Here is a 24,299-nt window from a genome sequence, read left to right on the forward strand (position 1 = left end):
TGTGAGTGTACTTAGTGCTAAACAACTACATACTTGGGGCTGGGGATGTAGCTCAGTTGGTAGAGTGCTTGCCTCACATACACAAGGCCCTGGGTTCAATCCCCAGCACCACAAGAAAAAAAAAAAATTCTGCCAGGCACCTGGCCTTAGATGGGTTCACTTTCTTTCTTATTTGTTTGTTTGTTTATTTATCTTTCTTTTTTGTGCTTGGGATTGAATCCAGGGCCTTGTGCATGTGAGGCGAACACTTTACCTACTGAGCTATATCCCCAGCCCTCACTTTTTTATTGGGGTTACATACAATTTTTCTTATAGCACAGGCCAAGGTAAGGTGATTGCTTTGCTTTGTCTGTAGTAATTGCACAGTATCAAATACCAAGGCACAGGGGGCTGGGGTTGTGGCTCAGGATTAGAGCGCTTGCCTAGCATGTGCGAGGCCCTGGGTTCTATCCTCAGCACAACATAAAAATAAATAAATAAAATAAAGGTATTGTGTCTAACTACAACTAAAAAATAAATATTGAAAGAAATTACCAAGGCACAATCAATCTTGTCCTACTTTTAGAAACTTAAAGAACCTGGGCTGGACTTGTGGCTCAGAGGTAGAGTACCCATTTAGCATGCACAAGTCCCTGGGCTCAATCTCCAGTATGGGGAGGAAAGTTTAAAGAAACAAGTGAAGAAATTATGGTCACAAGCAAAATGAAATTTCTTTTTATTCAATGAAAAGATTCATTTTAGTCTTTTAAAAGCCTATTAACCAGCCAGGCATGATGGTACACGCCTGTAATCTCAGCGGCACTGGAGGCTGAGATAGGAGGATTGCAATCTTCAAAGCCAGCCTCAGCAATGATGAGGCACTAAGCAACTCAGTGAGACTCTGTCTCTAAATAAAATACAAAATAGGGCTGGGGATGTGGCTCAGTGGTTGAGTGCCCCTGAGTTCAATTTCTGGTACCAAAAACACAAAAACAAAAACAGAAAAAAACCTTCTTAACTAGACTCTGCCTCTGATTCTGGAAAAAACTGCAAAATTCATTTTCCTCTGCTGTTGCCAGTCAACACTCCCTTCAAAATGAGGCCCTGATCCCACCTCAAGCTACTAATTTGGCCTCAATACACATTTTGAGGTTTGCTTTCCACTATTTCCTGATCTGCCAAATTAGACAACTAAACCTTAGTATAAATTCCTAGGATATCATTGCTGAGTCACAGAGTGTGATCGTTTTCAATACTTTAGATATGAACAGCTGAGTTGCTCTTTCAAAGCAAATACTCACCAACTCTGCTTCTTTCCATTTATTTTCTTCCTCTGAAGCCCTGAATACATTCATCTGTGTTCTGTTTACTTATTTATTTTCATACTAACTGGCATAATACTTTACCCATAGTGAACACTTAAGATTATTTATCAATATATGTCCATTGAATAATACTACTATCTCAGCAGCTTTTTGAAACTTAAAAATAGCACGTTGATTTTTTTTTTATTTTAATTTAATTTAATTTTTTTTTAGTTGTTGATGAGCCTTTATTTTTTTATTTATTTTATCTGTGGTACATGAGAATTGAACCCAGTGCCTCACACATGCTAGGCAAGTGCTCTACCACTGAGCCAGGACCCCACCCCGACACTGATTTTTATGATGTTAAAAGTAGAAGAGCTCACTCCACAAAGTGTGCAAAAGATTGAAAAGACTGAGGAGGTGCTCTGACTCTTGTTATAATTTTCTGTTACTATAATAAAGTTGATTATGTATAAAGCAAAGAGGTTTATTTGGCTGATAGTTTTGTCCAAACAACATGGCTCTGGCTCTGGTGAGGGGCCCCTAGTTGCATTACCCCTACTGGATGGCATTACATTGGCACATGTGAGAGGATAAGATCATGAGATCATGAGAAAAACAGAATGAGGGGACAGAGCAGCTTGCTGTTTTTCCTAACAACCCTTTCAAGAAAACTCAGGAGTCTCATGAGAACTGTATTAATCCATTCAGAAGACAGCACCCCCAATGGCCTAAGGATCTCACACATCTTAAAAATACCACCACCTTTGGGTTTCAAAGCCTCACAGAAGGGCTCCCAGCACATGAATCCTTGGGGGACATTTCCAAACCATATCCAAACCCCATGAGGCATCCTACTACAACCAGACATCAGCATTATGTACATTTATGTTCACAAAAAGCCCAAAAATTCAATAGACGAAGCTAAGAGAAGCACAAGATTTTATTTTTGATTTTTTGTTTGTTTCAGTGGACATTCAATTAATCTAGAAGCCCCCCTCAACTTCATTGACTTGGAAGAAAGAGTACAAACTCCCTCTAATCTTCTCAACCACATTCCTCAAGGACAATCAGTAGCCAAGTGTTGGGGTGTGTGCTGTGCATGCATTCTTATCCTACAGAAAGTCAATAATGAGGGCTGGGATTGTGGCTGCCTAGCGTGTGTGAGGCTCTGGGTTCGATCCTCAGCACCACATAAAAATAAAATAAAGATATTGTGTCCAACTACAACTAAAACCAACTACATCTAAATATATATATATAAATAAAATCAATGATGAATGAGTGGAAACTTCTCCTCCCAGTACATTAAATCTGTTAGCTTACCTAATGCCAAGTAAGGATTCCCTAACAGTAAATTAGTTAAATCTTTACATAGCGTGAAGTCCAGCAGTACGAATTTATGTTATTCCCTAAAGTTTATTTTGCCTTTTTCATTCCGAAATGGTTTGATTGCCACTTGCTAAATAATGAGACTTTTTTGATGGTAGAGTAAGCGGGCAGTGGGAAGGCGAAGCATGTGTTCAAATCATGTTAGAAAATTTTTTTCCTAAACATTATTACAAAAAAAAAAAAAAGAAAGAAAGAAAAGAAAAGAAAGAGAGAAAAAGAAAAACAGAAGCCTGGCGTGATGATGCACACCTGTAATCTCAGGGACTCCAGAGGCTGAGGCAAGAGAATTGCAAGTTCAAGGCCAACCTAAGCAATTTAGCAAGACCCTATCTCAAAATAAAGATAAAAAAGAGCCAGGGATGTAGCTCAGTGGTAAAAAGCCTCTGGGTTCAAGCCCTATTATCAAAAATTTTTTTAAGTAGAGATGTTCTTTTGTGAATTAGGTTTCAAAGCCTCACAGACGGGCTTGTATTTCAGGCTGCCTGGAAGAAATACTATGAGAAAGCTCAACTAAATGATGGCAGGAAGCAACATACCGTGGTTATAGAATCATCAATCTGTTTGGAAAATGTACTTTGTGATCAGACAAATAAGTGACCAGTGACTAATCAAATAGAAGTTTGTATAGGTTTTTGCTGTGTTCCTGCCCATAAAGAAGCAGGTAGGATGAACATGCCATTTTATTAGTAGAAAGCAAAGCGACTCTCACTCAACAAATCTTCTGGGTGGCATGTAACCCAGTGGCAAAGCTTGCACTTAAGCTTGTGCAAGGCTTTAGGTTCAACCTAAAAATAGTTTTGTCTTTTTTTTTTTTTAAACAGTGGCTTGGCATGTTTTTTTTACACCAAATAGGATTTTGTTTTTGTTTTTGGTATCAGGGATTGAACCCAGGGGCACTTGACGACTGAGCCACATCCTCAGTACTTTTTAAAAAAATATTTTGTTTAGAGATAGGGTCTTGTTGAATTACTTAGGGCCTCACTAAATTGCTGAGGTTGGTCTTGAACTCAAGATCCTCTTGCCTTAGCCTCCTGAGCCACTGGGATTACAGGCATGCACCATGTTACACGCCATGTCCAGCTCCCAAAAGGATTCTCATGAAGTACAAAATATTTAGGATGAATCACAGATTTGCAACTTCTAATGATAGGAAGTGTGCACAAGAATTATGAGAGAGAAAGAGAGGAAAGAAAGTCGAGCATCCAGATAAATTACTCAAAATTCTATGTTTTTTTCCAAAACTAATGGTCAGAATGTCATGTTTCAAATTTTTGGAAAAAGTTTGTGAGTTTTTAATGACATCATCTAGCTGTTGTGGCCAATAACGGCTTCAGACTAGATGTACCCAATCCTTCTAACCCTTTCTTCCTCATCTCTCTATCCCTGGCCTACACAAAACACACACACACACACACACACAGAAAATAATTAGCTTTAAAGTCATTTTTCCCTTCATATTGTTTATTGGTACATTATAGTTGTACATCATGGTGAGATTTATTTCATATTCATACATATACAATGTAACAATATAATTTGGCCAATATCATTACTTTTTTAGAAGTTTTCAGTGACTTTAAAGTCATCTACATTAGGCTGGGCATGCAGCTTTGTGGTAGAACACTTAGCTAGCATGTGTCAGGCCCTGGGTTTAACCCCCAGCCCTAAAAAGAAAAGAGGGGGAAAAAAAAGTTAAATTCATACTGATTTAGTGAACATGTTTTGTGAACACAAAAAACCCCAGGCATGTAGCCTGACAAGTGCAAACAGGAAAGATGGAGATAAATATTTGAGAGTAGGACAGTCCAAAGGAGGAATTTTATCTCTTTATTGGTCTAAAATAGGCTAGTAGAACCAAAAGCATGAAAGCACCTTCTAAAGATAAAACGGAATTGTTCTCTCTGGCGGGAAGAAAATGTTTAACCATTGAAACAGAAATGGATGGAAAGAAAAGACAATAGAGTATACAACTGGGACTACTTAGCTCCAACAGGAAACAAATCATTTAGTCTAGAGAGTGAGGAGTTTACTGATGAGGCAAGCCAGAACTTTCAGGGGAAGAGCTCATCCAGAAATGATATGATGTCTGGGGTTTGCTTCCAGAGAATCTAAGCAAGAAGCAAGCATGTGAGGGTACAGATGGAACAAGAGTGGTCAGAGTTGACAGTTGTTGAAGCTGGCTGATAGCTATTTGGGGATTCATTGTACAAGTATTTCCTCATTTTGGGATATGTTTAAATTTTTTTTTTCCATAAATAAAAACGTTAAACAAAACCATTCTGGGAATGACAAAGTCCTTGAATTTGAGTCACTTGGCTATTTTTAAGTTTTTGTTATTGTTGTTGTTTAATAAGAGTTATTCAGGACTAGCAGATGTGTGCATCGCTGTCAATCACCTGTGGAGGGATTCAAATTCAGGCTGATTTAGATATTTCTCTCACCCTGGAGGAGGGATCCCACTGACCTAGTCTGCAAATGTGAGGAGAGCTTCCAAAATGGGTTGGAAAAGTAAAATAAAATAACATGGATCAAAGTTTTAGAAATAAAGTTTAACTGAGCTGGGGGCATGGCTTCAAGGCAGAGTGCTCTCCTAGCATGGGTGAGGCCCCGAGTTCTATCCCCAGCACTACACAAAACATAAATATAGATTTAAAAATAAAGTTTATCCAGTGAATAAGCTTCTTCCTTCATTTTAAGGTAATATGGAAGAATAGTTTTGGCTTCTTTATGACATCTTGGGGTAGCCTGAAATTGACAAACACTTTGGGAAATAACAGATTATTCTCATTTACAATATATCACTTGTCTAAAAAGCCTTTACTTAAATGTTCCAGGATTTTCAGGAGTTATGCTGATATCACCTATTCATTGACAGCATTTAATTCATTTTAAGGAAAAACATCTTGCCCTATTTTTACATGTTGTAATGGGTGGCCAAATCTATAGAAAATTACCTATATTAGGATAAACGTTTCTAAATTTTACTATTTACAAACCATTTGATAAATAGTTTGACAGCATTTGTTCTTATTTCTTGTAAAAAAAAAAAAAAAGGTGATGAATAACTGGGCACGGTGGTGTACATCTATAATCCTAGAAGCTTGGGAGGCTGAGGCAGGAGGATCATGAGTTCTAAGCTAGCCTCAGCAATTTAGTGAGGCCCAAAGCAATTTAGCAAGACTCTGTCTCAAAATAAAACATAAGGGGCAAAGGGGTAGGAAAGATGGTGGAAAGAGGTGGAAATCATTACCCTAGGTACATGTATAATTGCGTACATAGTGTGACTCTACTTCATGTACAACCAGAAAACTGACAATTTTTGCTCCATTTGTGTACAAAGAATAGAAGGGCTTTCTACTGTCATGTGTAACTGATTAGAACCAATAAAAATAAAATAAGCTCCATTGATATGAACAATATTGAAAACTATGTATTGGTTCATCTAGTGTACTATTGTAATAAATATTTGTGACATTTTATAAAAACATTGAATTTCACTTAAGTATATAAATTGTGGGGGACTGCCCTACCCATGGGCTGAGCATCCTCTCTCAGCTTTGAGGAAGGGGTGTGTTTGGTCTGGCATAGCATGTTACATGCTGTGCAGAGCAAGTGGCCTCCACCTTCACCTGGCAAAGAAGTTTGCTCTAACCCTGGACTGGGTGTTACCCAATGGGATGGACAACCCCTCTTTGAAACCTATCCCCTGCCTTATTTGGTGAAGAACATTCCATCAAAGCTTCTTTCTGTGTCCCCACTATAAAATTAAGAGATTCCAGGTGGGTACATGCTCTCTTGCCTTCCAGAGTGGAAGAGGACACACAGCAGTCCCACCCTCGACCTGAGAAACTCCTGTCCATGTGTTGTGTAATTTCTTTGCCGTTTTCTTAGTTTAATTGTGCAGCCAGCTCCTTTGAACCCAGCTCATCTGGTCAACGCGAGCAGCTGGTGAGAATAAATTGAAAAAAAAAAATAATAAAAATATATATATATATATAATATAAAACATATATAAAATATAAAAATAAAACATAAAAAGGGCACGGGATGTGGCTCAGTGGTTAAGTGACCCTGGGTTCAATCCCTGGTACCAAAAAAAAAAAAAGAATAATTAGCACCCAAAGTGTCAATAAGGGTTATCCACAGTTGTTAATGATTAACCACCAAAGGCTCTTGGACTACAGCAGTCACACTAAGAGGCCTCAAACACAACTGTGTCCCATTATAGGTCCTGGCTCAGATTTTTATACCTGATTCGTGAAGGTGCTAAGCAACTCAGTGAGACGTGATCTCTACATAAAATACAAAATAAGGCTGGGGATGTGGCTCAGTGGTCAAGTGCCCCTGAGTTCATTCCCCGGTAATTCCCCTTCTCCCACAAAAATATTGGTGGGGCTGGGGATATAGCTCAGTTGGTAGAGTGCTTGTCTCTCATGCAAAAGCTGGGTTCTATTCCCACTCAGCACCATACACACAAAAAAATATTGGCGTACAAAACTTTTACACAAAAAGGATACTATAATGTTCTGTACCTTGCTTTTACAATGACTCATGGATTGCATAATGACATTTCAGATAAGGGTGGACTACATATTACCAAGGTAATCCCATAAGATTATATGGCCTAATGACATTCTAATTGTCTTAGTTTGTAATGACATACTCTGTGATGTTTGCACAAATCATCTAACAATACTTTTGGTAGAATTTTCTCCCTTGTTAAGTGACAAACCAGTATGCTACTAATCTAGTAACCAAGTGAGCTTAATGAGCTTTACTTAATTGTTTTAGTAGTAACACCAAAATTATGTTTTTTTTTTTTTTTTTTCCTTTTTCTTTTTTCTTCCTTTCTTTTCTTTTTGTTATTTGGATTACCATTTTTTGGTACACTTTGTCCTTTAGACTTTTTCCACCACTTTAAAAATGGGAAAGAAGAGATGGTACTGGGGCTCTTGGCCACTGAGCCACAGCCCTAGCACTATTTTTTGTATTTTATTTGAAGACAAGGTCTCACTGAGTTGCTTAGGGCCTCACTTTTGCTGAGGATTTGAATTCATGATCCTCCTGCCTCAGCCTCCCCAGCCAGGTGTGGTGCTATGCATCCGGCTGCTGTTGAGAATTTTATAGAATTTTTTCTCTGGGGGAAAAAAAAGTTCTTTAAAAAAAATGCATATGACTCTTTAGACCTCTTATTCTTTTTTGACCTCATGTTCTGATTTGAAAGGCCTTCCCCACTCCAAGATCAGATGCTTTCTTTTAGAAGAAAGATTCACATCCTTGACACTACTGATGTTTGGCATAGGAGAATTTTTATTGTAGGTAGCAGACTGTCCTGTCCTGTGCATGGTGGAATAAGGCAGCATTTCCTGGCCTCTGTTCCAGTAATAGCTTCCTTTCCTCTCCTATTGTGACCAATAAAAATGTCTCCAGACATTGTCAAATGTCACCTGGGAGGCAAAAACTGGTATACGCAGGCTGCTTTGAGAATCAGTGTTTTAGAATAGACCTAGTTGTATTTTAAATTACCTTTACATTTCATCTTTTAAAATTCAGATGAATTTTATTGTTGCTAAAGGAGACAGAGATACAGCTTCATATTTATTTGATTTTTTAGACAGAGTCTCATATGTTGCTCAGGCTGGGCTCAAACCATCCTGCTGCCTTAGCCCCCTAAGTAACTGAGACTACAGGTTTGTGTCACAACTGACGCAGCTATATTTTTAACTAAAGTTAGTCAATTGTCCCAATTTAATACATTTCCTAATAGGAAACGCCTTTTGTGTAAAATTCAAGTCTTCATATATGTTATAATCTGTTTCATTATTTATTTTTCTTCTTCGTATGTTTTTCAGTACAAAATTAAATACTTTAAATATAAACTCCAGGGGCTGGGGATGTGGCTCAAGCGGCAGCGCGCTCGCCTGGCCTGCGTGCGGCCCGGGTTCGATCCTCAGCACCACATACAAACAAAGATGTTGTGTCCACCGAAAACTAAAATATAAATAAAAAAAATAAAATAAAAATAAATAAATATAAACTCCAAAATGAACTTAAATATCTGAAAAGACTTTCTCTGTCCTTCCCCACTCCAAGCTCTTTTCTTTTAGACTTTCCCTGGCTATGGTGAGATGTTCCATTTCCATGAACTGTAGCCTGCCTTTGTCAATTAAAAAAACAAAACAAAGCTGGGTGCATTGGCATGTGCCTGTAGTCCCAGCTATTTGGGAGGCTGAGGCAGGAGGATTGCTTGATCCCAGGAGTTGGAGATCAGCCGAGGCAACATAGGGAGACTCCTATCTCAAAAATAAAACAAAACAAACAACAACCACCAAAAAACCCTGTCATTATTTCAGTGGAAATTGCTTTTCAGTTTGAAGATTGACATTGGAAGACTCTATCTTTCCATAGATTTCACTGTTGAAACTTGCTAGAAAGAATAAGTTGCCTTTTATTTTACTTAAGTCTTCCTTTATGTCCCTCAGTAGGGTTTTAAAGTTTTCTTCATAAAACGTGCACATATTTCTTGTTAATTTTATTCCTGGATATTTTATTGCTATTATAAAGGATTCTTCAACAGTTTGGGGCAGAAGTAATAGCAATAAATGGAAACATGTGAATGGATTAACCCCTTGATGGAAAGAAAGGAAATACATTTAAAACTTAAAGTATTCTGAAGGTCTGACTTTAATTGCAAAAATATGGCACTTATTCCTTTTTTTTTTTTAACAGGAGATTTAACCCAGGGAGCTTACCACTGAGCTACTTTTTATATTTTATTTTGAGACAGGGTCTCACTAAATTGCTTAGGGCCTCACTAATTTGCTGAGGCTGGCTTCTAACTTGCCATCCTCCTGTCTCAGCCTCAGGAGTTGCTGGGATTACAGGTATAGGCCACCACACCTGGCTGCAAACACACACACACACACACACACACACATATACATATTTATATTTAAAACCAAAACATATTGTCTCTCTGCAATTATGATACAATTAGTTCATTGCTTTTTTATTTTTTTTAAGCTAATACAAAAACACCCTTGAGTTTTGTTTTACAAAAAAAAAAAAAAAGAACAGAAAAAAAAAACAATATTAATATAAACTTTGGGAAAAGTTATGAATAAGCAAGAAGAATGTATTAGTCAGAATTTGTTGCTGTGATAAAATCCTAAAAGAGGAAAGGTTTATTTTGGCTCACTGTTTCAGAGGTTTCTGACCCTGGTTGGCTGACTTCAATGCCTTTGGACTGAGGTAAGGCAGAACTTCATGGTAGAAAAGCATGGTGGAGGACAACTGCTCATCTCATGACAGCCAGAAAGGTGGGTAGGTTGAGAAAGAGACAGAGAAAGGAAGGGATCAGTGATAAGAAATACCCTTCCAAGGCATTCCTCCAGTGACCTCCTTCTTCCAACTAGGCCCTAACTCCTAGAATTTCTACCACCTCCCAATAGTCCATTCCATTATGAACACACCTATGGATTAATCCATGGATGAGATCACAGCTCACGAGATCCAATCACTTCTCAAAAGCCCCACCAGGGAACATTACTGCATTGGGACCAGGCCTTCAACATACAAGCCTTTGGGGGAACTTTCAGATCCAAACCATAACAAAAAAGAAATTTTAGAAATGATCAAAACATATAACAAAAATAGGTTTACCCTCTTAAACAAAGAAATATGAACTTTAAAAAAATTAGGTTCCATTTATTTACGTAGTAAACAAACAAATTGGAAATTGATAATATGCAGTGTTAGCAAGAGTATAGAAAAAAAAGATCTCAAATACCTTCAGTGGGATTTGAAATAAGTGAGATCATTTGGAGGGCAATTTGGCAAGATCTGCCAAAATTTTAAATGCACACACCTTTTGACAGCTATTCCACCTCCTGGAGACTGCTAAAAATATTTGCTCCCACAAGTCTCAAGAGATTTGCATACAAGTTGACAATATGCTGAGATGTTGATTCATATCAGTGTGTTTTGGTACACAATCAGAGGCTCCTTCCAATTGATTGCTGCCTATAGCCTGTTAATTGTTGTATATTTTACATATAATTGCCTACAAGTTGAAAACTGTTAAGGGCTCACTGCTGAGAAAATTGTTAAATAAATGAAAAAGTAAATCTAAGAATGTCATTATTTTTTAGCTCATTGACCCAAGGGGTCATGCTGGCAAGACAAATTAACTCTTCTAGACTTCAACTTCTTTATCTGTAAGATGGAGATAATAAGGAGTAGGGCTGGGGTATAGGACAAGTGGTAGAATGCTTGCCTAGCATGCACCAGGCCCTGGTGAGTCACAAAACAAAATAAGAAAAAGAAGAAGTACTTTTGAGGAATGTTTTCAGGAATAAATATGGTAAAACAAGGAAAGTATTTTCACATTGCTTGGCATGTTCTAAACAATAAATAATTACGTTCTTCTTGATGTTTATAGTCTCATTGTCACGCATTATTTGTTAAATAAATATTTATTTGGTACCTATCATATTTTAGGCACTATGCTAAGTGCATAAAGTTTTAATAATGATCATGTACTTTAGTGAGGGTTCAGAGGGAAAAACTTAATACATAAATGAAATGATTAAAAACTGTAGTTTAATTGAAGAACTAAGGAAAGAGTTGAGCTAGCTTTATGGTCTCCAACAAAGGATGACCACTCTTGTCCCATTTCTAACCCCTCAGGGGATACCTGGCAATGTCTGGAGATGGGTGTTTGTCCGAATTTGGGGGGAAGATGCACTAGTACATACTGGCTAGAGGCCAGTGATCTTGTTCACAGGACAGTACCCGCAGCAAAGAATTATCCAGCCCCCAAATGATGTCAATAGGATCATGGCTAAAAAACCCTGAGCTATATGGGGGCGGGATGGAGGGGCAGGAGACACATGACACCTGATTTAGGTTAGGTAGTCAGAGAAGACTCCTCTAAAAAGGTGAAATATAAGCCAAGTCTTGACTGATAACTGTCAGGCACGAAACAAGGGATGAAGGATAGGCCTAGGCAGAAGGACTTAAAAACACGAAATTAAGATGAAAAATCTTGTTTTTTAGCTCATTGACCCAAAGGGTCATGCTAGGTTTATGGGTGTATAAATACCCACATGGAAGGTAAGAGGGTGCAGTCAGGAGGTCTTTCATATCTCAGTTTGTATAGTTCTTTTTTCTTCCCTGATTTGTTGAGAAGTCTTTTGTTGTTGTTGTTTTTAATTAAAAAATGAGTCTAGGCTGGGGGTGTAGCTCAGTGGCATACTGCTTGCCTGTATGTGCGAGGCTCTGGGTTTCACCCTCAGTGGCACCAAAAAAAAAAAAAAAAAGGAGATTAAAAAAAAAGTCACAAAAGATAGGTGCATTGAAAGATATAGCCTCTTAGAAAACCAGAGATAGATTTCAGAGAGCAACCCCCAGTGTCCAGGAGATTATGATGTCTCTGGTATCCTTTGATGTTGTAATCTGAGGTCAGTCTCTGCCTTCCTCACAGGATTTCCTAGAGATCACTTGATTTAGAGCCAGATAATGTATGTCCAATAGTTAGTGTTATGCATTTTAGCTGTGTTGCATTTGAATGTGTTATTTATCTTGACTTCAAGAAAAAAAAACTTACATGAAATAAGATCATTTAAATTAAATATTTCATAAATTTATGAAGCACATGCAGATAGGAGATATTTAGAATAAAGGAGGTAAATGCTGGGCTTAATAAATTAGTTTGCTGTCTGTCTCCTGGATTCCAAAATCCACTTAAGGTAAAGAGAAGTAACAACAGAGGAGAAAGGAGGACTGGAAAGAGATGTGAAGAGTAGGAGAAAAGTAGTAGCACCGGTTACATTATTCATGCAGCAAAAAGGAGGAGAATTATCCTGCTGGGGTTGATAAAATCACCACAAGAGCCATAGCCCAGCCCCAGGCCCTTGAAAAGACAATGGTCAGCTTCTTCATAAACAGCCAAGACCCTCTGACCTGAGATGTGACAAGATGATTATAGGCCCCTTGTGCAGTGTTTGGAGCCCAAGAGTCTGCATATTTTATAAAAAATATCTTCCTTCTAGACACAAGAAGCAAAAGGGATCCAAAGACTGTGAGTCATCATCCCCCCACCTAGGACACAGCACCTGATGGAAATCATGTCTAATCAATGAATTAAAGTCAATGAATTAAAAAAAAGAAAAAGAAATACAACAAATATATCTTCCAATCATTTGATGGACCTGGTATCAAAAATAATAACTGCATTCATTGATATACTTTTCTGGCTTCTTTGCCTTTCCAAGTTTCCATCTGAGTTTTTGCAAGCTGTGAAAAGTAACTTAATGACAACTCTTGTTTCTTTGCTTGGCCTTGAGGCAGCTTCTAAAGATAAGACACCAAATGGAACTGTGTGTGTGCCTGAAAAGAAAAAAAAAATGGTGAAAATTTTTTTATCAGCAGCCTTCCCCAAAACCTGCAACGTCTCAATTTCAGGCAGGCAATTTCCCAATCCAATGAAAATTCAGATGGATTCAGCAAATAATATGTAGCAAATGTGAGTCCACATAATTTTTTTTAAGCATTGGAATCTTAAAAGTCACTGAATTGATTCTACAGAGAGGCCCTGACACTTTAAAGACTGACAGAGCCAGAACGGAAACTTGTTTTTCCACCTTGACAAAAGCAAGCAAGCAAAAAATATCCTAAAGCAATTGCTGGAGTTCAGAGATCATTTTTTTGGGTTGGTTTCCTCATAAGTTTGGCACTAGCGTTGGGGGTGGAGTGGGGTGACATGCACCAGGGAGGCTATCAAGCTACAGCTGCATCATAGAATTGTGCCTATGTTTCTTTTGGGAGCATCCCGCCAGCTTTAATAAACACTGCTTCGAGCAAAAGGTGTGCGTTGGCCGGATCAAGCTGGCTTTCTAGCCAAGGTTAGTTTAAGTCTCCACGTTTTCCTCCTCCTTATAATTTGAAAGAGGCTTTTTATTTTTCTCCACCCCTCCCCCTTGCCCTGTAAAGTTTGTTTTCAAGCTGTAAACTCCCTTGACTCTAGGTTTCCATCTCGGTTGCTGGAGAATCGCATTAATTAGCTAAATTCACTTAGACCAAAGTAAAGCTACCTTTGTGTACATAATGAGAGCCACCCCGTGGCCAAGGATAACCACCGGGAAGAAGGAAACATTTTTGTCTCTGGCTGCCGAAAACAGGCAAGGGGAGGGTTAAACGGACCGAAGGTTTGTTTTGTAGAGTGGCTTCGAAAGAGTGGAGGCAACCGAAGGCGCTTTCGAAGTTAGCAAACAAAGCGTCTCCGCAGTAACCGTCCGGTCCCAGGCTTGGATCCTGCCACTCAGACCGCGGAGTCGCTGCGGCATTGGCCCCGGGCTCCTCCTCCCTGCGTCTCTCCTCCCTCCTCTCCTGGTTCCCGAGCGGATATGAGCCACCAATCCCAGCAACAAACAACCCTTCAAATGAAATAACTAGGCGGCCCTCTAACGGGCGCCGGGCAAGCCGGCCCCCTCCCCGCGCCACATCTGTCCCGCACTCGGGCGCAGCAGCTGATTCATCTGCAGCCAGGCCCGGCGAAGGAACTCGGCTCCAGGCAGTTGCAAGCTAGCTCCATGCTGGTGGTTTCTCCCCAGGACCCTGTCCTCCCTCCTCTGGCTGCCTCCCGTGCTTTTAGATGTGTGTTCTCTTCTGGGCCGAGCAGTCGGCAAACCACAGAAGGAAAAAAAAAAAAAATCGTAAGGTTGCTGCCTTCTTATAGTGACGCTTTTTTCCTTGTTGATTCATTTTAAGTCCTGTAATTGGAAAAACCACCCAAGCTTTTAAAACCCTGGCCGTAACGCACTCTTGGGGCGGGGGTGTCTTTCGGAAGGGGGCGCAAAGGAGGCTGGCTTTAATTTTCAGCGTAATCCTAAAACAGTTTCCAAAGTCTAGTTTAGTCATTCTTTGGCTGCTTTAGTCCTTCTCGGGTTTAACCTTATTTCCACGGAGCTTTCTCCTACCGGGATCTCCAACGAGGTTACAAAACAAAAACAGCCACAGAGCCGAAACTGGAGACAGACCCAGGCGCTGACGTCTTTTACTAGGCTTATTTACGTTTAGGGTGTTTTTTTTTTCTTTTTTCTTTTTCAGTAATGGAGAAAGTCTAACCGTGGTGTATGACAGTTCATTTGCTTTGCTTCAGAACAACGGGACATACCCACGCGGAAAAAAAACTAGACCCAGAGGAGAGGTCATGCGTGTCTAGAAATCAGCCAAACAGCATCTGGTCTTTTAAAAGGGGAATTTCATCAAGGAACTCCTGTTGGAGTCCTCGTAACTCAACCAAAATAAACCCACAGGAACATGTGTTTACTTAATGGCTAGTTTCTGTTTGAAATACAGAAGGGGAGGAGGGGTCCCCTAGCGGGATTTAAGTCCTAAAAGTAGACACTGTTTACCAAAACGGATGAGCAGTCACGGCGTGGTCGCCTCTTTGCTATAAAGGCGGCAGCTGCCGGGGTCCGGGGGTGGAGGGGTCGGGCCGAGTAGCAGCAGGGCGGGCGCGCGCCCGGGCAGTCCCCAGACAGAGACGTTTAAAGAGCATGTGAGCATGACAAGTGTCTATTCGCAACGTGTTAGATTTCGAAACTGCCTTGCAATCCAATCCGGAACTCACAGCTTTAGCCCGGGGAAACAGACATTCGCCTAGGGTTTCTGTCTCATCCCCACCCCCCCACCTCCCACTGTCGTTGTTGGAGGAAGAGCCCCGGGAGGAGAAGGGTGCGCCGCGCCGCGCCCGCGTGTCAATGGCAGCCGCACATTCTGGAAGAAGTTGGTTCTTGTCCCGAATACTTTTCCTCTTGTGCCCCGCCCCTTGAATCAGAAGCGGCTGTCTTGTGCGGCTCAAGCAGGGACTGAGGAGTGTGGGGCAGCTGTCAAAAACAAGAGGGCGAGTCTTTTCTTCCCTGGGGTGGAGGAGGGGAAGAAGGGGGCGTCCTTTTTCCCATCTGTTGCAATTTCCTAACCAAACGCACTCTCGCCAGCCTCAGGAAGAAAGGCCCAAAGGAAAAACCCGGAACGCTCAGCTGGTGTCTCCGCCGCCGGGCGAGGGATGCGGGCGGTGCACGCGCAGCAGGCAGGCGTGATAGTGTTTCTAGGGTCCGCCACCCCTGTGAGGGACGGGTGACAGTGGCCAGGTCAGAGCGGCCGCGCTGCTCGGTCCAGTACACCGCTGAAAGGTGCGGGGGAGGGGCGGAGGCGCGGTGGGACGGGCGGGGGACGGGGCGGGCGGCTGGGGGCGGAGGCAGGACCTCCAGTACCTTCCCTACTCGCCTCTCACTCTGACAGCGCCGAGGTGCGCCGTGCAGGGGCCGGGAACAAAGGAGCGGAGTGGGGAGGGGAGCGAGTTGGGTGAGGGAGAGCCCCCGGCCGGCTGCCAGAAGATCCCGGCAGGAGGAAGCCCAAGTGTCACTTGAATTCCACCCAAGGAGCAGGAGCCTGGGATCCAAGCGCCTTGTTTAGCAATAACGGCTGGAGCACGTCCTATAAGTTGCTGGAGAGTCTGCAGTGAAGGAGGACGACGGCTTGCCCGCTGTGTCCCGGCTCCTGGCCCCTCGAGACCCCAGCATTGCCTTCCGCTGGGAGGGGAGTTACAGAATGAAGAGCAAGAAAGGTAAGGCGGCTGCGGGCTGTGCGCACCGGGGCTGCGAGTCCCAGAGAAACACGCGGGCCGGGCCGCGCTGCGCTAGACTGGGGGCGAAAGTGACTTGGTGGACTTTTCCGCCCAGGGGCTCTAGGGCTGGAGCGGCGGCCGTTCTCTTTGTTGAGGCTGTGTCTGGAACGGCAGTTGCTGTTTTCCTTCTAGACACAACACGAAGGGCTGTTGTGGGGAGCCGAGCCTCTCCACGCTGCTGGCACGTTGTCAAGAATCAACGCTCAGCGCCTTGTTTGTGCGCCTCCAAGTTTCATTGTCTCCACCAACACCCCACGCTTGGCCCAGCCGCCGCGTGGCTGCTAGCTCTGTCTGGCGGACGGCGGGTGTGGGGTCGGTGTTGGGGGACCCCACCTAGCTTTTCCTGGCCCGGATCCGGAGCTACCAAGGCCGCGGTGCCTTTGTGTGAAAGTTCGGTTCCGGGGCCCCTACGACCCAGTGGGCCCTGGTACCCTTTTTTAGGGATGAGATGTTTTTCACAATCAAAGGAATGTGATCCCGGACCCCCACATCGCCCTTGGGCGTACATGGCTTTGGAAAGCTAGACTTCTAAAAAATTCCCAGCTTTTAAGTTTTCCCACGATGGATTTGGGGCAAGATGAGGAGTTAGGACACCGGGCAAGCTGCTTAAAGCTGCATGCAGTCAAAATGTGTCCAAGTGTGACAAGCAGGCTAGGTTGTAAGTGCAAAGAGCGAGGCTGTCATTGTTTCCACGAAGCGTTCTGGACGGTTTACAACTAAAACTTGCCGTCTGTCTGGTTTAAAAACAAAATACACAGGGGGGGGGAAAAACACCTGAAAGGTCAAAGACTGTAAAGTCTCTTTTGAAGTTAACTTTTGAGTCCCTCGCTGGGAGGTCCCCTGAGTGTTCCGTCGTGGACTAGAGTTGGCTTTTCTGTTGTGATTTATGTGGAGTGGTTCAAAACAGAAGTTAATCGCTCGGGGAAGCCAAGGACCGGGGGCGGGGGGCGCTGCTGCGCATGCTCGGGAGCTTCCTCGAGTTGGTAACTCCACATTCTTTCAGAAAGGGACAGCAACTGCAATTCCAACGGAACGAGGTTCGGATGGGGCAGCCGCACTCCCTGTAGGGTTCCTTCGGCTGTGTTTTTACCTTAGAGTTCTGTTGATGTGCTTCTGTGGGAGACTCAGGCACGCGGAACTTCCCTGTCCCCCCCCTCCAGGCTTCCCCAGTGAGAGTAACATTAAACGTGCCACTTGGTAGTAGAACTCCCTGCGGACCCCTCCCCGCAGGACAGAGTGAGAACTTGGGCGTTTACAGTTGGGGACGTTTAACTTGGTGCTGAGAAAACGCGCGGGGAACGTCCGGGTGTCTCTGCAAAGCCGTGTCATCCTTGATACTAAGCTGACAGATCTACACTCTTAATAGGAGGCGCTCTGGGTTCTGATAGGACTTACCAGCATAAGGTGTGGGGAGAGGGGGTTCTGGGTTTGAGTGGTTCGAGTGCGCCGAATGCAAAACTGGGCTTCCGCCGGCCCCCTCCCCATTGTTCGAGCTCTGGCGGGGGCCGCTGTGATTACCCTCCCGGCTCAGGCACCCCCGAACCCCTCCCTCCTCCCCGCTCCCCCCGACGCCCCCCATCCCCCAGCCCTCTTGGGTATTCCGGGGGACCCTGGCAGGGTGGGTGGGGGAATCCGTGGTCCCCAGCCCCGGGCGCACCGAGGATCTGCTACTCTGCGCCGACTCATGGAAACAATGAAAGGTGACGTGTTGGAGAGGAAACTTTGCAATTGCTTCTCGGCTCCCTGAAGGGTAGCAGAGACTGCTGAGGTTGCCGGGGTTTTCTTTCCCATTTTAGGTTTCCCTGACAAATCGTCCGGGATCGGGGACCGGCACCTTGAGGATGTGGGATCCACGACCCCATTTTTAGTTCTCTAGTGACCCGAAGCCCCAGAGGTCCTCTGCTCGTGCTAACTCAAAACAGTTTGCAGGCGGTTTTCAGTTGGAGCCGAACAAAAGCGGCTTGCTCTCCTCCGGGCTCCTCCCTCTCCCCGCGAGCCTCCGGGTCCTGCCTCCTCCTGTCCAAGATTACCTGGGGCTGAAAGGGAGTCTTGCCTGTCCGCTCCGGTAGGGCTCCAGAAGTCAGTCTCGGCCTATCTACAGAAAAGTCTGAGCATGTTTTCAAGTTTCCTTAAGACAAAGGCACTTTCAGTTCAGTTTCAGGGTACGGGTTTTAGTAAACCGGCGTGTGATGATAATGTGTCCTCTTAGAAAACTGAAGACGGCCCCCAAAGATCACCTAAAGTGGGTTAAAAACAGGCAGAAGGAAGGTTTGACAAGGAAAATGCTCCCGGTCTTTTTGGTCCCAGTTCCTGATCATGTTGCTTTAGGATCGCTCTTTGGGGGCGGCCAAGCGCACAGTGGATTTAGTAACTTGGGTGTTAAATTGGATTCCTGTTTGCTTCTCCAGAGGGGAGGTATTCTGATCAGGAGACTCGTTAGTTAAGGTTAGATTTGCCTTTACCTAATTATTAAACTTTCCTTTAGTCTTATTACTAGATTCTTAACATTTTTTAAAAAATCCAACTTCACCACCACCTTCTCAGTCCCCCTACCCCTTGATGTTTCAGAGCTAATTCAGAAAAAGAAAGTGCAGAGAAGCAAGATTGCTTCTCAGAGCCGTGGGATCCCCGAGCCATCTTGTGGCTTTCTAAACAGCATTTCCTTGTATGTGGATAGATTCCTCTCTCCCCACCCACCACTGCCCCCTCCTACACCACAATTTTTAAAGTGTAAGCAAAGCAGGACGTTTGGAAACAAATCGTAACCGGGAAACTTTTCAAAAGCTCTGTTACAGTAGGAAATGAGTAACGAGGAAAAGTCTTTGTTTTTCCAAGTTGAGCCACAATCAGGAGGGAGAGTTTTAATGAAAACAGTCCTGACAGCAATAAACGTGGTTTAGCTGCAGTGAAATATCAGCTGGCCCAAGCCAAGGCACTGAAGGCTTTAACTTCCTGTTACTTCAGCTTTTGTGCACATATTGAAAATATTTGTTAAGAAATCCAGAGGCCTGGCATTCATTTTTCTCCCCCCCAAAATGAACTGAGAACAGAGTGAAGTCTTGCCTTAGTTTGGTGTTGCTTAACGGAAACCTGCTTTTGTATGTCACTAACCTATTGGAAAAGATCAAGCTTCTTGTCAAATGAAGCAAGCAGATCAAAGGACACTCTTGAGCTTTTTATTCTTTTCCGTTGTTGTTGTTTACTTGCTTGTTTCAAACTCTTTGTTATTACCAATTTACAGTTGGGAATTCACTGTTCAATGAGCAATTTTCCACACTTTTTTCCAGATTAAAAAAAAGGAAGAGGGAAATAAAAGCCTTGAAGCTTTCAGACGTTGGAGAGTTTAAACAAATTGCCTTATTCAAATTTGCTTTAGTTATTCAATTAACTTGACACGTGTTTAGAAGTGATTTCCTTAGTTATCAGGGCAAACGTGAAACAGGAAATCATTTATAATCTCAAGGTATTTTATTAATAGTTCACACAAATTTCAGTATGGGTTTTGAAAGTTTCTCAACTTCTCAGCAGTGAAAGCAGTTTCAGTTTTCAATATGCCCTTTCTTTAAACTTTAAAAAAAGAAACAGCTTAATTAAATCTTTAGGGGAGGGGAAATTCAAACACATAGCAGTTAAAACTTAGGATTCTTGGGTACTGATGACTGTTAATCCTTGAGCTACAGTGAATTTGCCAAATCATTCATCTCTTTTGTTAGAACTTGCTTTACTTTGTCTTTAGAGCTTTTTGCTTTTCCTGTAGGAACGCCCTCCAGCACCTTCTGCCCCCTGCAGTCCAAAACTGTGTCACCAAGTAAAGCCAATCAGTTGGTGTATTTTTTAAAAGTTCCTTAAAAATACATTATATGGTATATCACTGTGAAGAACATTTTGTTTTTATTTTCTATTATTCAGTTAAAATTGGGTCTTTTTTTCAACCAAAGTTACAGAAGAAAAAAAATATATATGAAGCTAAAAATGTAATACCTTTAAAAATTAATCTCTAATACAGAAACACTGATATTTTCAAGCATGCTTATAGTTTGTAATTTATGTATACTTTTAAAATGTCTTCCCCCAACAAAGAATATTTCTCTAGTCATTCACAGTTACCAGTTATAGTTTTGAAAGGTGAGATTAATAGCATTTGTTATTTAAATTCTTTTAATTAAAAATGATGTTTAACAGTTGGGCCTGTCTGAATTTTTATTGAATTCTGTGTAGCTGATTTAAATATTCTGTCTGGTTTGTGAATTCTTAAAATTTCTGGTAGGATTAAAGTACTTACAACAGAAAGAGCTTCCTTTGGGGGTTGCATACTTAGTTTTCTTTGTCATGTAAGAATTTTAAGTATTGAACCCTGCTAATCGATATGTGATATTGCAGGTTCATATTAAACTAGCAGTCGAAATTTATGCAGTGTTTTAAGTTAATTCAGTTTCAGGCATCTTTTGAAGTCTTCCTAGAGTACTAATAGTAAAGAAATACTTTTATGTAATAAAACTTGAAAACTAGTGGTTGTAGTTAATGAAGTGACCATTGAAAGTAGGTGTTCTAATCCTGCATAAATATAGGTAGTGATGAATAAGAAATGATCATGGAATTAGCAGAAATTTTTAACAAGTATTTTATAGTACTAGCTAGGTAATTTGTCCTCCTTATATCATTGGGGGGAAAAATAGCAATTCTTTTACTTCAAACCTTTAATGGAAAGAGGAAGATTAACACTTAAGATGTAAATTAGCATATTCATTAGCCTTTTATTTCTAGTTAGGAATGACCTTTAACAGAAGCTTGTTAAACACACACCCCACTGCCCAGCACCCTTCTTGTTTCAAAAGGGGCAAATTATTCAGTTTGTCTCTCCCAATGGATTGAACAAAAGACTTCTGAACATCATTCAAAAAAGAATGTGATGGGGCTGGGGATGTGGCTCAAGCGGTAGCGCGCTCGACTGGCATGCGTGCGGCCTGGGTTCGATCCTCAGCACCACATACAAACAAAGATGTTGTGTCTGCCAATAACTAAACAATAAATATTTTAAAAAAAAAAAAAAAGAATGTGAGAAGTTAAGTCCTAGAGGATAGTGCCTAAGAAAAGGTATCTGGTCATTGAAAATCTACCATGTGCAGCTAGTCAAATTACTCTTGAGGACTTTTACAGGTACCCTGGTAATTCAGGGCAGAAAACACGGGTCTTTTGCTTCGTTTTCAGTGGTTGAAAAAATACAATTACACTGACTGGTCAGAATCAATGAGCTCTGCGATAGTTGCCCTGCTGATAAAAAGCAAGTGACAGCTGGCCTTTGTGCTTTTCTAGGTGTTGTTGCAGCATCTGGCAGTGAGACGGAGGATGAGGACAGCATGGACATACCCCTGGACCTTTCCTCTTCAGCTGGCTCAGGCAAGAGACGGAGAAGGGGTAACCTACCCAAGGAGTCTGTTCAGATTCTGCGGGATTGGCTGTATGAGCACCGGTACAATGCCTATCCCTCAGAGCAAGAAAAAGCATTACTGTCCCAGCAAACTCACCTGTCCACACTACAGGTAAGGAAAGAGAGCACAAGGTTATTGCACTCATTTTTTTTTTTCCCAATGCTGAGGGGTTGAACCCAGGGTCTTGTGCATGCTACTCTGCCTCTGAGGCCCTCACACATGAATTTTCATTTTCAAAGTCATTTCAAAGCATTCCTGCGTGTAGAGTCATTCAGCTCCTCCCCACTTGAAAAAAAAAAAAAGAAGAAATATCTTTTTTATTGGAAACGTTATAGCGCTAAAAGCTAATAGTTGGCTATTTAGAGAACACAGAAACACTTGACAGTCATCTGTCAGATAGCATTTCCTTTAATGCCTAAAAGAGCCTTCAAACATAAAAAGGAGGTTAAACCTTACTCTATTGCCCAGGAAACTGGTTTGATATTTAAACAAGGACAGACTTCAGTGAGGTAATTCATGTTATGTCTGTTGACATAGTCATTTGAACTGGGAAAAATCAGTTACTGGGGAGGTGTGGCACTTCTCATACAGGAAAGGTTTTCCTGTAGTTGATTAACTCAAGTGTTGGGGCAGTAGGTAATAGGTTAAAAAGGGGAGAGTTAAAGGTAAAGCTTCCTCCCTAAAATCATTTTCAGGTATTTGGGAATTTATATCTTTTCTCTCTCCTGAAGAGATTGAAAGATAACGAGTCCCCAAATCAAATTTGTATTCAAAGCAGAAGGAGATTTATGACAGGAGGTAGCTCTTTTTCTTGGCTGGGTTCAAATACCTTGGAATAACTGGTGAGTCCAAATAAGCCTTTCTGCGCCTTCTTTCATTCAAAGAGAGGCACCCCTAGAACCTGTTTGCTGATTGAATGAGGAAAATGTTCAAAGTGTACCAATATGATTTCAGGTCTGTAACTGGTTCATCAACGCCCGACGCAGGCTCCTCCCTGACATGCTGAGAAAGGATGGCAAAGATCCAAATCAGTTCACAATTTCCCGCCGTGGGGCCAAGGTTTCTGAAGCTAGCTCTATGGAGGCTGCAATAGGTATCAAAAACTTCATGCCAGCTCTAGAGGAGAGCCCGTTTCATTCCTGCACAGCTGGACCAAACCCAACCCTAGGGAGGCCCCTGTCTCCCAAGCCATCGTCCCCGGGATCAATTTTGCCTCGTCCATCAGTGATCTGCCATACCACTGTGACTGCATTGAAAGATGTGCCTTTCCCTCTCTGCCAGTCGGTTGGTATGGGACAAACCACAGATATACAGCAAATGGCAGCCAGCAACTTTACAGACACCTCTCTCATGTATCCGGAGGACACATGTAAGTCTGGACCGAGTACAAATACTCAGAGCGGTCTTTTCAACACTCCTCCCCCTACTCCACCGGACCTCAACCAGGATTTTAGTGGATTTCAGCTTCTAGTGGATGTTGCACTCAAACGGGCTGCAGAGATGGAGCTTCAGGCAAAACTTACAGCTTAACACCCCCCTTTCAAGCAAAACAGTTCTCAAAGATGTCATGATTGCCAAGGGGGGTGGTGATGGCAAGAGATGAATTGCGTTATTTTATATATTTTTTTATTAATATTTGCACATGGGATTGCTAAAATGAAGCTTCCTGTTACTGAGATGTCTTCAATGGAATACAGTCATTCCAAGAACTATAAACTCAAAGCTACTGTAGAAACAAAGGGTTTTCTTTTTTAAATGTTTCTTGGTAGATTATTCATAATGTGAGATGGCTCCCAATATCATGTGATTTTTTTTTTCCCACCCCTTCCCCTTTTTTTTTGTTGGTGTTTTTTTCAGACTGTGCAATACTTTGAGAACCTATTGCATCTTTTCATTCCCATGTGGAACAGGATGCCCACATACTGTCTAATTAATAAAATTTTCATTTTTTTTCAAACAAGTATGAATCTAGTTGATCGATGCCTTTTTTCATGACGTAATAAAGTATTTTCTTTAAAAGTTGTCGTAATACAGAGTATTTTGTTGCAGGAGGCACCTCTTAAGTAGTAGTAGGAATGCAGTACCCCAATGAGCAGGAAGTTGGGGGTGGGGCTGAGTGTGAGTTAGGGGGGTGTCACTGACTCTTTGAAGAGCTGTGGACAACAAGCCAATATGTATAAACAGGATGTGTGATATTTACTCTTGATAGGAGGCATAGCAGGCCCTTAAATCTTTTCTTAGAGCTGAATGGCAAATTGAAATGAATCATTTAATCAGCGCTGAGCTAATCGCCAAATCCTTACTGTGATCTGTCCTGTATTTTTTTTAAAACCTGGCCAAGCTGGGGGAAGAAAAATGTCTTGAAGCAACTAGTTATGGCTTCAGTTTTCAGAAGTAAATAGCACAAGCCATTTCTTAGTATTGTCCCTCTTCCACATTATCCTTTAAAATAAGCTTTGCTCAGTGGTACAGTTGGGTAAGGTCTTTGCATTCATATATATC

The 24,299-nt window shown here is 41.9% G+C and overlaps 1 protein-coding gene across 2 annotated transcripts; it reads left to right on the plus strand.

The window, feature by feature from the left end:
• Positions 1-15,252: 15,252 nt before the first annotated feature.
• Tgif1 (TGFB induced factor homeobox 1) lies at positions 15,253-23,816 on the plus strand. Of its 2 annotated transcripts, XM_046467474.2 has the most exons (4): positions 15,253-15,874; positions 16,124-16,308; positions 21,682-21,908; positions 22,752-23,816. In XM_046467474.2, the coding sequence occupies exons 2-4, from the start codon at positions 16,293-16,295 to the stop codon at positions 23,325-23,327; spliced, it is 819 nt and encodes a 272-aa protein (XP_046323430.1). In that variant the 5' UTR covers positions 15,253-15,874; positions 16,124-16,292; the 3' UTR covers positions 23,328-23,816. The 2 variants fall into 2 exon arrangements, with proteins under 2 accessions (XP_046323430.1, XP_046323428.1); XM_046467472.2 differs by lacking the exon at positions 15,253-15,874 and having other exon boundaries at positions 15,957-16,308.
• Positions 23,817-24,299: the final 483 nt, after the last annotated feature.

Source organism: Marmota monax, unplaced genomic scaffold (genome assembly GCF_021218885.2).
Source record: "Marmota monax isolate L192 unplaced genomic scaffold, Marmota_monax_Labrador192_F-V1.1 WCK01_AAM20220418_F8-fsc00103, whole genome shotgun sequence".
Lineage (NCBI taxonomy): Eukaryota > Metazoa > Chordata > Mammalia > Rodentia > Sciuridae > Marmota > Marmota monax.